Consider the following 12,737-nt stretch of genomic DNA (forward strand, 5'->3'; position numbering starts at 1 on the left):
TTTTTTTTAAAAGACCAAAAGAAAAACATTAAGCTAGAATTGTCATTTATAAATGTGTCTCATTTAAGGGAAATTCAATATATAAATTATCTTGGAAACCTAGAAAAATATTTATTAGAACAGGTTGTGATAGGGACATCTGATACTTATCTTAAATAATCTTTTATTAGGGTTCCTTTAAATAGGAAATGCTCCAGTCTGGCTTTGAATACTTCATTTTGGCCAAATTTGATTTTCCCGTCTCTTTAAGAACTTCTGATGAGAGGTTCACCTGTAGATGAATAACAAAGCTTTGTCTGTGTGCATCTTATCTAGCAGGAGATAGATCGCCACACACTTTAATGGAAGGTGTAGTTGACAGAGATTGCTGTGAGCCTCAGAGCCATCACTAATTTGGGACTGTAAACACATAAGGCTTTATTCTGGAGGCAACAGAAATACTTATGTCTTGGGAGACACAACAAAGATTGCAGAATTTATAACTATTTCAGAATTAGTACTTGTATTTGATATTAATAGACAATTCACACTACTATTAGATATTTTATACAAAAAGAATAGGTCTAATTAAATAAACACTGCAAAAAATACTTAGCTTAAAATTTTTAAGTGATCAATGTAAACCCATAATGCTATTTATTCAAGTGTATCACACTTTATGACATTAATGTGCTCCTAAAGAGCTCCAGTCGATAGTCTATAAAATTATAAATCTAGAGTGAATCCTTCACTAAAATAATGAAACCTTTTGTAAGGTAGGTTGTTATTTAACAACGTTGCTGGTTTATATGTTGAATGCTGAATTTTCTTATGGGGCTTAACAGTATGCAGAAACATAGTTAGATACATCAGTTCTTCCTTATTTTCAGTGTCATTGTCTTGTAATATGTAGCTATTTCCAGGAACACAATTCTTGGAAACAGTTTTTTCAAATTCTAATGAGATATTAGAACCAAATAATGTAAATATTATTCTATACCAATAACGTAAATATTGTTCTACGCAGTTAAAAAAAAGCCTGGCATTTTTATTCCTAAATAATGAAATGATGTTGCATAAATTAAATAAGGAGGCAGAATATACAATAAAGTGTTGCTTGTTCTCAAGACACATCCGTTTATTAATGCATATGCCAGAGGATCACATTGTACTATGCATTTGGAGAAGTCATTAACAAAGCAATTGCCTAACAATTGAACATGAATTAGTGTATCTCACTGGTCTGTGTTTTCACACCCAGTAACAGAATGGTTCTGAAAGTCATGATAACATTCATTTCTCTTCTTAACATAGACCAGCTTGTTTGCAAAACACAATCACTGTAACTGGTTCTTGTTTCTGCATGTGTTGTTGTCCACTAACAGTTATGACCATAAGTTACAAAGTACTCTTCTACAGCCAAGTAAGTATTTAGATACAGACTCTAAAAAGTCAAACCATAAAAATACAGAAAATGCAAGTATTCATAAACTATGTCGTATTCAAAATTCAGCCTACTTATAGTCTTAATGGTCCTCGCTGTACTAAGTTGTTTTTCTAAGCAATTTCTTCAGACCTTATTTTACATTTTTCACTAAATAGATGAAGACATGACTTTTTGCTACAGTGCAATATAGGGATGCTGCATTCAGTATAAATCGTTGAATATTTTTAAAAAGAAAAAAGCATTTAACTGATTATATAGTGCTAAGTAAATAAGGATATAGTCATAACTGTCAGAGGGAAAACACTAACGGTATAGGTACTTATCACAGGTAATTTTAAGAAAAAACCTTCCACTGTATTTCTAAACCATTAATCCCATAACTTTCTAAAACGTGAAATTTTGTAAAGCCAAGACATAATGCTAGATGGCAAATGCATCAAATTACCGTTTTTACAAATGTGATGTGACCTTGGCAGATTTGAAAAACAAAATTTGTCAGTATATCAAACATTGTTAACAAACTCTATTTAGCATTGCTTTGTATAAGTTTGCTTTAATAGCATTTCTTCACAGTGATATTTCAGAAAGGTTGGAAACTTGTCAGCATAAAATATTTCCCCACCTTTTCTATTTTAATTTGTATGCAAAAATCATCACAATATATCTGCAACTATAAAATTACAAATGCTTTCTAGAAGTGACTGCGTTTCTAGTTATGATAGAAAAGGGCATTTGTAAGACATCGACAATGAGGTAAGTCTAAATAAAACAGAATTTGAGTAACAAATCCCTTCTAAGCCATGGGCAATATAAACTAATTTAACAAAGACAACTAATGGGAAAACTCAATAATTGTTTTTCAGTATGCTTAACTGATGAGAAACTAGTAATGAAATAAAATAAACATTAAAAAAGATATTCTGGGTATTTCAGTTTACATCATCATTTTGGCACTTCATGGAACATTTATTACCCAAAGACCAGAAATGGTACAAAAGTTCAGCAGGTTTTCCACATACTTTGTAGACATTGTACGTGAGTACTGGCAAACACTTAAACGTAGTAAAATAAACATTGCCATGTATTTGCACATGCATGCAGGAGTCAAACAATTATAGTTGATGAATTCTCAAAGGTGGTACCATCAGTATCCTTTTCAAGCACTCTCTTCGGCAGATCTTGTTTCTGATTTAAGTCTTACAAATTCTTTAGCCACATCATCGCTGGTCCTCTGAGAGAGTATTCTAAGGATAGTCAAACCAGTCTCATCCATAGAGACATTTTTCAAAAGAGGATACCACGCCCCATAGCTTCCCTTTTCTGCTATGGTCTGTAGCTGAATTACTGTCATTCCGATAATTCGATCTTCTCGGGCGAAGCAGTAATCCTTAACCGAGAGATGAAGTTCATAGGCCCCTGGGCGGTTTTCATTACCCAGAATGCTGTGTGGATAAAAATATGAATTTTGAACAAAAACTTTATTTCACCTAGGGATCACTATGGTTCTAAATATACTGTTAAAATGTTATACATTGCTCAGAATATTACATTGGCAAATAGAGTATCATTGTATTTTAATTGTGATGCAAGTATTCTTCACATAGATATAACTTGGAACTCTAACTTGAAAACTTCTTCTTTCCCTAGATAGAGATGGAAATCCATCTAAATATGCTTTATTGCCTTGATGTTAAGCTGGAATTAAAATATTATGTTGTACTTATTTATTGGAAGCAGGGTCCCCCCTGATATAGGGGTCACGGGAACTCAGGTAGGGTGATGGATACCTCTTGGAAGAATTTGTGTGCCATTTCAACATCGGTCATTATAACCTCTTTTCTTTACCTCAGACTCCTGGTATGCTATTGTATCTATGGCCTTTTCTCAAGGGAATATATTGCACAGTCTATCATGCACTATTTACAAGATGCTAAATTGGATACAAATCTCCAGAGTAAATTAGTTCCAGCAGAGCCCAATGTTTCAGTGCAATTTCTTCGTGTGGTAACAGTTAGGCTTGCAAGTGTGGGGCTGAGAATGGCCTCTACTAATAACAACCCAAGACAACTTTTCAGTGCACAACTGAACATAATGAAGAAGGCTGAGTGGTGATCTGCTGAGAAAAATTCTCCCCTGTCCTTTTATTTTAATTCCTCAGATATTCTTGACTTTCTAATGAAGGCACATCTAGTCCTCAGCAGTACAAGTTTCCATATTCCTTCATTTTCCAAGTGCCTTTTTCTGATCAAACATTTTGCAGACTCAAACTTTCATTTCTGGGTGACACTGATAACTAAACAGTAGAATTATTTGAGGGATAATGTGAAAGAAAATGGAAGCTGGTAGGTAAGAATAGAAAAGCAAAGTATAATAGGGAGTGAGATCTTCTTGTGAATTAAAATGCATCAAAATGCTGCCTTTCTCCAGAATTGGGTCTTAGTAGCTCACAGTGTTATGTCTGAAATTTTCCATAATTCAAGTATTTCTAGAATCTTTGAGAAGATATTTTGATTGCACCATTTTTTCTTCTTTTTTTTGTGTGTGCAAAATTTGGAGGACTAGATAGGTGGAATCTGGTGAGCTGGTTTGTTAGCAGGCATTAATTAACGTGATTAATCTGTTAGAACCCTTTTATTATATGTGGTAGGATAGTTAAGTTTTAGTGAGTGGTAAGAGTTAAGTATTCAGCGCACAGAGTGCTGAAAGGTCTCTGGGAAATCACGATTGCAAAACAAAAACCCAAACCAATAAGGGACTGTTTTGGTGTGTGTGTAAGCCCCTGAGGTTTGGTTTTGTGTTCCCTTCTCTAGCCCCGGGTCACCTCCTCTAGATTTATGGAATTATTACATCTAAATGCAGATTATTCTCAAGTTACATATTTGATATTTCCTCTTGTTTAATAGGCATCTCTTCTCCTGTCCCTATCCTCCTATCTTAGTAAATCACTATCCACCCAATTGCTACTGCCCCAAACCTAGGGGTGATCCTTCATTTAATTCAGTATCAGATAACTTCCATTTGCCACGACTGCCTCTGCTCTCCATCTTTCTCCTTGCATTTTGCAATAGGATGGTGGCCTGTAAGGAGTACCTCAATAGCGTTTTTCTGTGCCCTGGCTTCCAGGTGGTTTTGGCCAAAAGAGAGCCCCATCGGGAAATCAGAAGTAATGATGAGAATAAGGTCAGAGCCTTTATGTTCCTGGCTCCTTGCCTGTGAGGCTGTTTCTGTCCATGGAAGCCCACTGCTCTCAAGGTGGCTGACTACACATCAAGTTTTTACTTCCCCCATTTTAGTACCAGCTCTTCCTCTCTTTCCTCAGGTGCAATAGGAGCAACGACCTGGCAACTACTAGCTGCAGGTCACATCACTATGCCTTGTAGTCCTGTATTCTATTTTGTGAAAGGTCCTTCTTTAACACTCTAACTTGAATGTTCTTGGGAACCTAACATATACTTTTTCTTTTGTGTTGTGCCTCCAGTCCAGAATCCACTGCTATCTCTCTACTACCATCTGGTCAGTCATGCTTATCTCTTGCCTGGACTACTGCAATAGCCTTTTAACTTACCTTGACATATTTGGTCTTGCTTCCCTATAATTATTTCTCTATGAAAAGAATAAAGATGTAAATCAGATTGTTCATTCCCTCATCTGAAAATCCTTCAAGGCCTCCAATCGAACTTGGAATGAACCTGGTCTCCTGTACCCAGATTGCAAAGCCCTGTACCTTGACCACCTCTCCAAACTAATTTAATCTCTCTTTCCCACTATAGTCTGTTTCTTAAATATGCCAGGCAGGTTCCTGTCTTAGAGTCCTTGTACTAGGAGTTTTGCTTGGCCTGAAATGCTCTCAACTCACTTCCCTGCGTGACTGGTTCTTTATTTTCTCAGGTTTCAATGTAGAAGTCACATGCTCAGAAAGGCTTCCCCAAATACCTAATCTAAATGGCCAACTAATCACTCTATTACATCGTCCTGTTTTAATTCTCTGCAAAATACTATCATATGATGAATTTCTGTTTACTGTGTTTCCCAGAAAATAAGCCCTAGCATGATTTTTCAGGATGATATCCCCTGAACATAAGCCCTAATGCGTCTTTTGGAACAAAAATTAATATAAGACATGGTTTTATTTTTGGGGAAACATGGTATTTGTTTGTGATTTTGTTTGTCATACATTCTTCATCTCTAGAAAGTAACTTCCATGAGAACAGAGACCTCCTATTGTATGTTCCTGGTGCCTGTATTGCCTGATACGTAGTAGATACTGAACAAATGGAAAGGAACTAAACTGAACAGATACTGAGCAAATGGAAAGGAACTAAAAACATAGCCTTCTGCATTTCCCTGGGATGAGTGCTGAACAAGAATACTTATACCTATAGGTTCTGCTTTCCTTAGCAAAGCCCAGAGCCATTCCTACCCCAAATCCCTTAATAAATTTAGCTATACAGTGGTTATCGCCTTATTGAATACATGAGTTGGGTCATGACTTACAACTGAAAAGTTTCATTATACTTGGGTGACCACGTGTTGCTTTTTGTCTTTGTGCCTTGTTTTCTCTTCTTGTCTGCGAGGTTGGGTCCCAGCATACAAACTTCCACAAAGGGGCGGAACATTGCTGTGGTCTGCCAGTTTAGGTTATTGATGGCAATCACTACAAACCAGAAAGGGAAAGGAATGAAAAGTGTTAGCAGACGAACGTGTGGAATCTTAGTTTCTCCCTTGGGGTCTTAGGAAGAATTTTAAAAAAGGATGGAGGAAGCCATAGCTTGCATTTGATTGTGCCCTAACCCCATGGACAAGAAAATATCCTTGAAGAAAAACCATTTACTCTCTGCAAGGCGCACTTGATGGGGCTGTCAGCTCTAAGCTGTGTGGAGAAAAGGTTGCTGTAATTGAAATGTCATTTGTTACTAATGAAAAGTTATCATTCTTCTTGCGTAGGTAAAAATATGATGTTTTTGATATGGTCAGCATGAAATGCTTAGAAAAAATATACAGAGAATAGATTAAAATCTATAGTTTTTCAGAGGAAATGATTACTTTGGTATGTGTGCTTTCAATACTTAATTATTTTATATGTAGAATGAGATCATAATATAAATAACTCTATTTTTAAAATCCATCATGGATATCTTTATATACTCCCCAACTGCAAATATTCTACTATATAGATATTACATCTTATATTTAATCACTTATTGTTAAGTACTATGGTTGTTTCCTAATTTCAGGCAGCATAACTAATTCTTAAATGTACATTCTCATATGTATACCTTTGCTCATTCTTTGACGATAATATCCTTAAGGAAGGGTCTTACAACTAAAATTTCTAATGCAAAATGTTCTTAAAACTTTGGGCATTTGCTATACAATGGCAAAATATGTTTAAAAAACATTGAAGGCCATTGGCACACCCATTTATGTGTATGCATACCAATTCTACACATAAACTATACAGCAGGGTTACTTCCATAATACAAAGATACATTGGGCAATGCAACTTTAAAATATATTAGAAGGTTATGGTTTGGATTAAAGTAACTATTACTTAAAATGACTAAGTCTATAATAGTATAAAAATAGAATATGGTTCAACTGAGCAATTAACCGTTATTAAATTTCACCTTTAAAATGACCCCTGCATTCAGATTGTGCTTTTACAATACCAATAAAGTACACCACTCATTTAAAAGAAATAAAAACTAGTGGCTGGAAATCACATAGAAAAAGAAATAGATGGATTATGTGAATAGGAAGAACATACTGCCTTATCTAAAATTTGATTGACAAGTTTTGAAGCCAATTATGGCACTAATGATCATAGCATCAACCACAGAGAAAATGTTCAAAATATACAGTTGTGAAATGTAATCACCAATGTATTTAAAGCATGCAGATATTTCAAATAATGCAGGGTATATATCTGTGCCATTGATTTTTTTAAAAATAAAACTTCTGGTTTCATAAAGAAATTCTAAGTATGCCCTAAAATCATTTAATATACATATTTTAAAACAGAAATCCAAGAAGAAATTACATTTTAATATCATTGTAGAGGTCAATAGAATATTATTGTAGAGGTCAAGGTCTAATGGGCTGTTTGATCTACCTAGACCTGAAATATACCTTTTACAGTGATTTTATGCTCTCCAGTTCCTGGGGTGGTGGTGATGTCCACATGAACTGATATCTGACCCACTGACTCTTTGGAAGAACGACCTGAAAAGAAGCAGAAGTTTACTGGCCTGAGATTTCAGACTACTTAATAATAGACATCTACATTCTCTGTAATAAGGGACTGTAAAGTGTTCCTTCCGAGAAATGAATCGTTCTCTTCATTAATCTCACATAACAGGTATGGCTAAATGTTCACTAATTAAATTTGCTATGCAGGCTTGAGACTTGGGAATAATCATATTCCGCTCATTGAGCTAAAATATCAGACAGCATAAGACACTGTGTTAGTATTATTATTGTGAAAAGAACTTGCAGTTGCCTGACTAGACACTTAATAAAGCTCTATTTAGTGCTTATGTACCGAGATGTGTCATTGCTGGTCATTCCTTTAAGGCCTTTGCTACACTGTCCCATATCAGTGCACTGGTGACACAAGGATAGCTCCGTAGAGCACCTGCCCTCCTGAAGCCCACGAGACACTAACATAGAAAATATTGCTGCAATATAGTGTGGTAAGTTCTACGACATATGTATAAGGTCTGCTGATGGCATAGTTAATTCTACCCAGGTAAAGTTTAGTCAAGTGTTAAACATGTTGTATTGGAAAGTGCCTGTGATTTGCAGTCAGATAAACTTGAATTCAAATCACAGTTACACCACCACTGCTTCTGTGATCAAAATTTGCTGTATCTTCAAGTCTGTTTTCTCATTTATAAAACAGGGAGAATAACACCAACTTCTTAGTATATACACATCTATGAACATATACATTATTTCACAATTAGAAGCACATGCTTCATTCTTTAATATAGCCTGGAATATCACAAAGTAAATGTTTATGAGCATTTGAGTGAAAATAAATCACTAAGCTGTTTACAAATAATTAAAGCATTTAAAATAATGTTTGGCCTTTATTCCACTAACTGAATATACATAATTTAACCATATTTCAATTGTTTCCAATCCCTTGCTATTATAAACAAATTACAATGAATAATTATTTTTTATATTTACACATTTATCTATAGTACAATTTCTAGAAGTAAAATTTGTCAATTTGGGATTTTAATTTTGCCCCAAAGTGATTTCAATAATTTACACTCTCATATGCAATATCTGAGGTAGCAAGAATCTTATTTTTCTAAAGTAAATGGATAATTACCAAATCTGAAAATAGAAGGTTCTAAGAGACTTCCAATTTCTCACCTCAGAACATCTCAACAGGACCTGCTGAGAACAGCCTGTTCACCACAAGGACCCCTCTCTCTTTACCCCAGCCATTTGATAATAAAAGGATTGAAAAAAGTCATCACTTATTCTTTGCTTCAGGGGAAAAGGAAGAGAGGAAGGGAAGTAAACTCCAGGAGAAATACTCCTAAACCCCAAAAGTGCCAGCAAGATGGCCATTTCATTTTTGAATCGGTTGCCCAGTTAGCAGATCACATGACTTGAGCATGGCCAAGTGGGGGACATCTAGCCACAGAGGGAACGAGGACAACCTCTTTAGATTTGTGGTTGCTAAGAAGTATGGGGGATGGTCCCTGAATGGGTTTGAAACGCCAGAGTTGGGGACAAGGGAGGGAAGATTGACCATCGGCTATGGTCTTGTCAGGGATTGTCAAAGATGGGGCGAAGAGGCAGGCACCTGAGAGGCATGTAGCATGCCAGTGTCAGGTGACGTGCTGCAGGAATACGGCTGGAGCCTTGGAAGCATCCATCAATGCCCCGAGGAGCTATTGGGAAATGAGCCTCTCACCAGCCAGCTCTATCTAGCTTCTACTTCCCCAAAGACAATGAAGTTGAATAGTCCTAACACTATTCAAATAGACAATAACCCCTAAGTAAATAATGACCACTAATGGTCACCATTGAAGTTTAAATAAAGCGTCCTGTCCCTTTCCTCGCTCTTATTTCTTTTCAACACCAGGGAAACTCCCACCAGGACAAAGAAGGAAGGTACACACGAGAGAAACCCACGCCTTCCTCCTCCTGCTCCTAGAGTCATCATGTTACCTGCCTGTAGAACGAGAAGGGAGCTTTGAATCCAATAAGTGATTGAAGCTTTAATGTAAACAGGGCAAGGTCTTAAAACCGGCAAATCACTCGTATGGCATGGACCTGGACTGTGATACCAGTGAGGGAGCCATGGGTGCGTTAGAGAGTGGATTCCTCACTAGGTGACAGTCTCTTTCCTGGTTCTAGTAGCTTCTTCTTCCCCTTGTCACTGTTGTTTAAGGGAGGTTAGTTTACCATTCCTTCTGTCTTTTTTATACCCTGCCCATACTTTTGTATATAGTTTCTTTATTAACACGTTGCGTATGGATCACAAGAATCTTCACGAGGGATTTAAACCCCGCCGTAGGCAACGTGTTAAATCCTTGCCAAATGACCTTAACTTGGGTGTGCCATTTGATTTCTACTGTGGCATTGATTTATTGAGTTAACATCTTCGACTTTCTCATAACTTGAATGGAAATGCTTCGAGTGTTTTTCCAATTCTCTTAAGTTTTGTGGGACAATGAAACAATCTTTGTGGGGCTGGAAGGCAGGGTTTAAAATGTAGACCCTCACTACTTAGCAACTTTTATCATTATAGATTTCACAAAGGAGAAAATGCTTGAGGAGGCTATTGAAGGTGGAATTAGAATTTATCTTTTACACAAAGGAAGCAGAAGACATAGCATGGACACACGTGTGGAGACATAAAACAGAGTGGCATGTCCTGAACACTGCAAGTAGTTCAGTGTAGATGGAACATAGATGAGGGAGTAGCAAGAGGAAATGTTAGAGAAGATGGCAGTACCTTGAATACCATTTAAAAGTCTTTAGACATTATCCTACAGGTACTGAGAAGTCTCTTAAGTTTTGGGCCACGAGTGGCATAGTCAGCTTTACTTGAGAAAGAATTCTTCTCTCATTTGTGAGAGAAGGCTCCCTCTCATCACCCGATTCTCTTCCTCAGAGCTTCATACTTATATCTAATTATACCCTGAATCAAGTCCTAAAGTCCAGCCCTTCACTAGGATGTTTCTGATTACCTTTTACTTTATCTGCGCTGCTGGTCCATGCTGCTATCTTTAGCCTGATTCTTCAAAACTTTCTTCGTGTTCATCAAGACAAACAACATGTGTGAAACATCCTTCATCCATTATCCTATGAAGCCCTGTCCAAATAACTCTACTATAAAATACTTTCATTAAAAAATTCTGTCAACAATCTACAATTATATTCTTGATTTCCTCAATACTGTGACATAGTACAAAAACTCTGGGCAATGGAATCAGACTAGTTTGATTATGAATACGATCTCAGTCACTCATTAACAGATAATTAAAACACCATAAACTTTCATTTTCTTATTTTTATAGCACCTACCTGGGAGCATTGTGGTGAGACTAAAGGAGGTAATTTTTAAAACTGTAGAATATTTTGTACCTTGCTATATACCAGCTGTTATATGTCATATATAACCGCAATCTAGTAAGTGGATCCAAGTTTATTATGATAATAATTCAATTTTTAATAAGAGAATGTTTCAAAGTTATTAAATCCCTTGAAGATTCATGCATAATGCCTGTATGTAAAAATTATGAAAAAAAATCCATGGATGTCATGGTTATCTAGGTCAAAGGCTACAAGGAGACAACTCTAGAATGACTGGAATTCTTCCCAACCTCTTTAGAATTCCTGCTTTCTTAACTGAGACTTTCTGGGTCGAGTAGAATTTTGATGGCAGATGTTTAGAGCTCTCATATGTTTAACAGGGAAAACTCCTCCCCTCTACTATGTAAAACCTTTCATTAAGCACGAATCTTGTGAAATGTGTTTTCTTGAGTAATAAAGGTTTTTTTATTTGTTTCACTATTACTGAAATCATAGTTAATGAGAACGGCCTCTAGCATCTCTGAAAATGCATCCAGGTTGCATATTCGTCTGTGTTGTTTTACTAAGGATCTGAGCCTGCTCAGTGCCTGGCTTTGTGGTTAAAACTTTAATGGGTGTTATATGTATTACTGAGTGCACTAATGTGTTAATGGCTGGTTCCTGCCAGAGTAGACATCAAGAAATGAGGATCAGGCTAGTTATTGATATAACGTATTTGTAAATGAGAAGAGCCTTCCATCAAAGCACTCACCAGGAGGTGTCATTTCTTCATCTGAATTTCTAATCACCAAGGTAATTCAAAGGCTTTAATTGTGTCATTATAGAATTTGAGAGATTTCTATGGTGGAAAATATAAAATTCTAATTAGAAAAATATGCGAGCTTCTGTTTGGTGCCTTTAGTTATGGAAGGAAAATCTTATGCTGTTTTAAAACAAAAAACGGCTAATGTGCCTAAAACCTTTGAAAAGGTGCTCTTTAAGTGCATAGATGTAAGTTTTCCCCTTTCACAAAGTGCTTTTCTGTAGTCTTTCACTTATGTATATTCTGTGTGTTTGTGTCTTCTAAAGAGACATGGACAGTTGCATTAGGGAGAAAAAAACCCATTAAAAATTGTACTTATGTACTCAGCAGTGCTTGAACACTTTTGGGAAATCTCCTGGGTGGAAACATTTACTAGACTTTCAAAACGCTCATTTCTTCTTCTAACACAAAATGTGGAATTTACTGCTCAATCAAGTCAAACATAGTCTTGAGAACTGACTGCTTAATGTGGCACAACCCTAAAAGAATGCAATTAGCAACATAATAGAGGAGAATCAACTGGTTTAAAAGGGTTTATCATTACTGCAATTATTGCTTAATAGTCACGTTATTCATGATTGTTACTTTAGAACTCTAGGTTCCTGATTTCACGGGCATTTAACATAGCATTCATGTTATGCCTTGTTTTGTAGTTAATTATGCAGAGTTTTTCTTCCTAACTACATTTCATAATGGCAGGAAGCCTCTATTAATATTAATAACCCTTATGTCTAATTCATACAATAAACTTGTAATATTCTTTTGATGTATATAAGAAGACCAATTTATATTTAGTCATTGAATATATATGCAAGCAGTCCTCACTTTGCATGGTGTTTACATGACCAGATCCAGTTCTCACAGTTTTGTTCAATAACATCCATCTCCCAACAACACATTCAAATTTCAGTTGTTATGATACATTAGATATGTATCATTGCATAA

The 12,737-nt window shown here is 36.0% G+C and overlaps 1 protein-coding gene across 3 annotated transcripts in view; it reads right to left on the reverse strand.

Moving 5' to 3' along the window:
* Positions 1 to 1,090: 1,090 nt before the first annotated feature.
* Positions 1,091 to 12,737, reverse strand: part of UNC13C (unc-13 homolog C) — a 504,352-nt gene continuing 492,705 nt past the window's right edge. For all 3 annotated transcript variants that reach the window (XM_074327725.1, XM_074327724.1, XM_074327726.1), the window contains 3 exons: positions 7,556 to 7,648; positions 5,921 to 6,080; positions 1,091 to 2,868 (listed from right to left, as the gene is read on the reverse strand). In XM_074327725.1, coding sequence (XP_074183826.1) covers positions 2,583 to 2,868; positions 5,921 to 6,080; positions 7,556 to 7,648 — 539 coding nt within the window. In that variant the 3' untranslated portion in view covers positions 1,091 to 2,582. The remainder of the gene's footprint in view (positions 2,869 to 5,920; positions 6,081 to 7,555; positions 7,649 to 12,737) is intronic.

Source organism: Rhinolophus sinicus, linkage group LG03 (assembly GCF_036562045.2).
Source record: "Rhinolophus sinicus isolate RSC01 linkage group LG03, ASM3656204v1, whole genome shotgun sequence".
NCBI classification, from domain to species: Eukaryota; Metazoa; Chordata; class Mammalia; order Chiroptera; family Rhinolophidae; genus Rhinolophus; species Rhinolophus sinicus.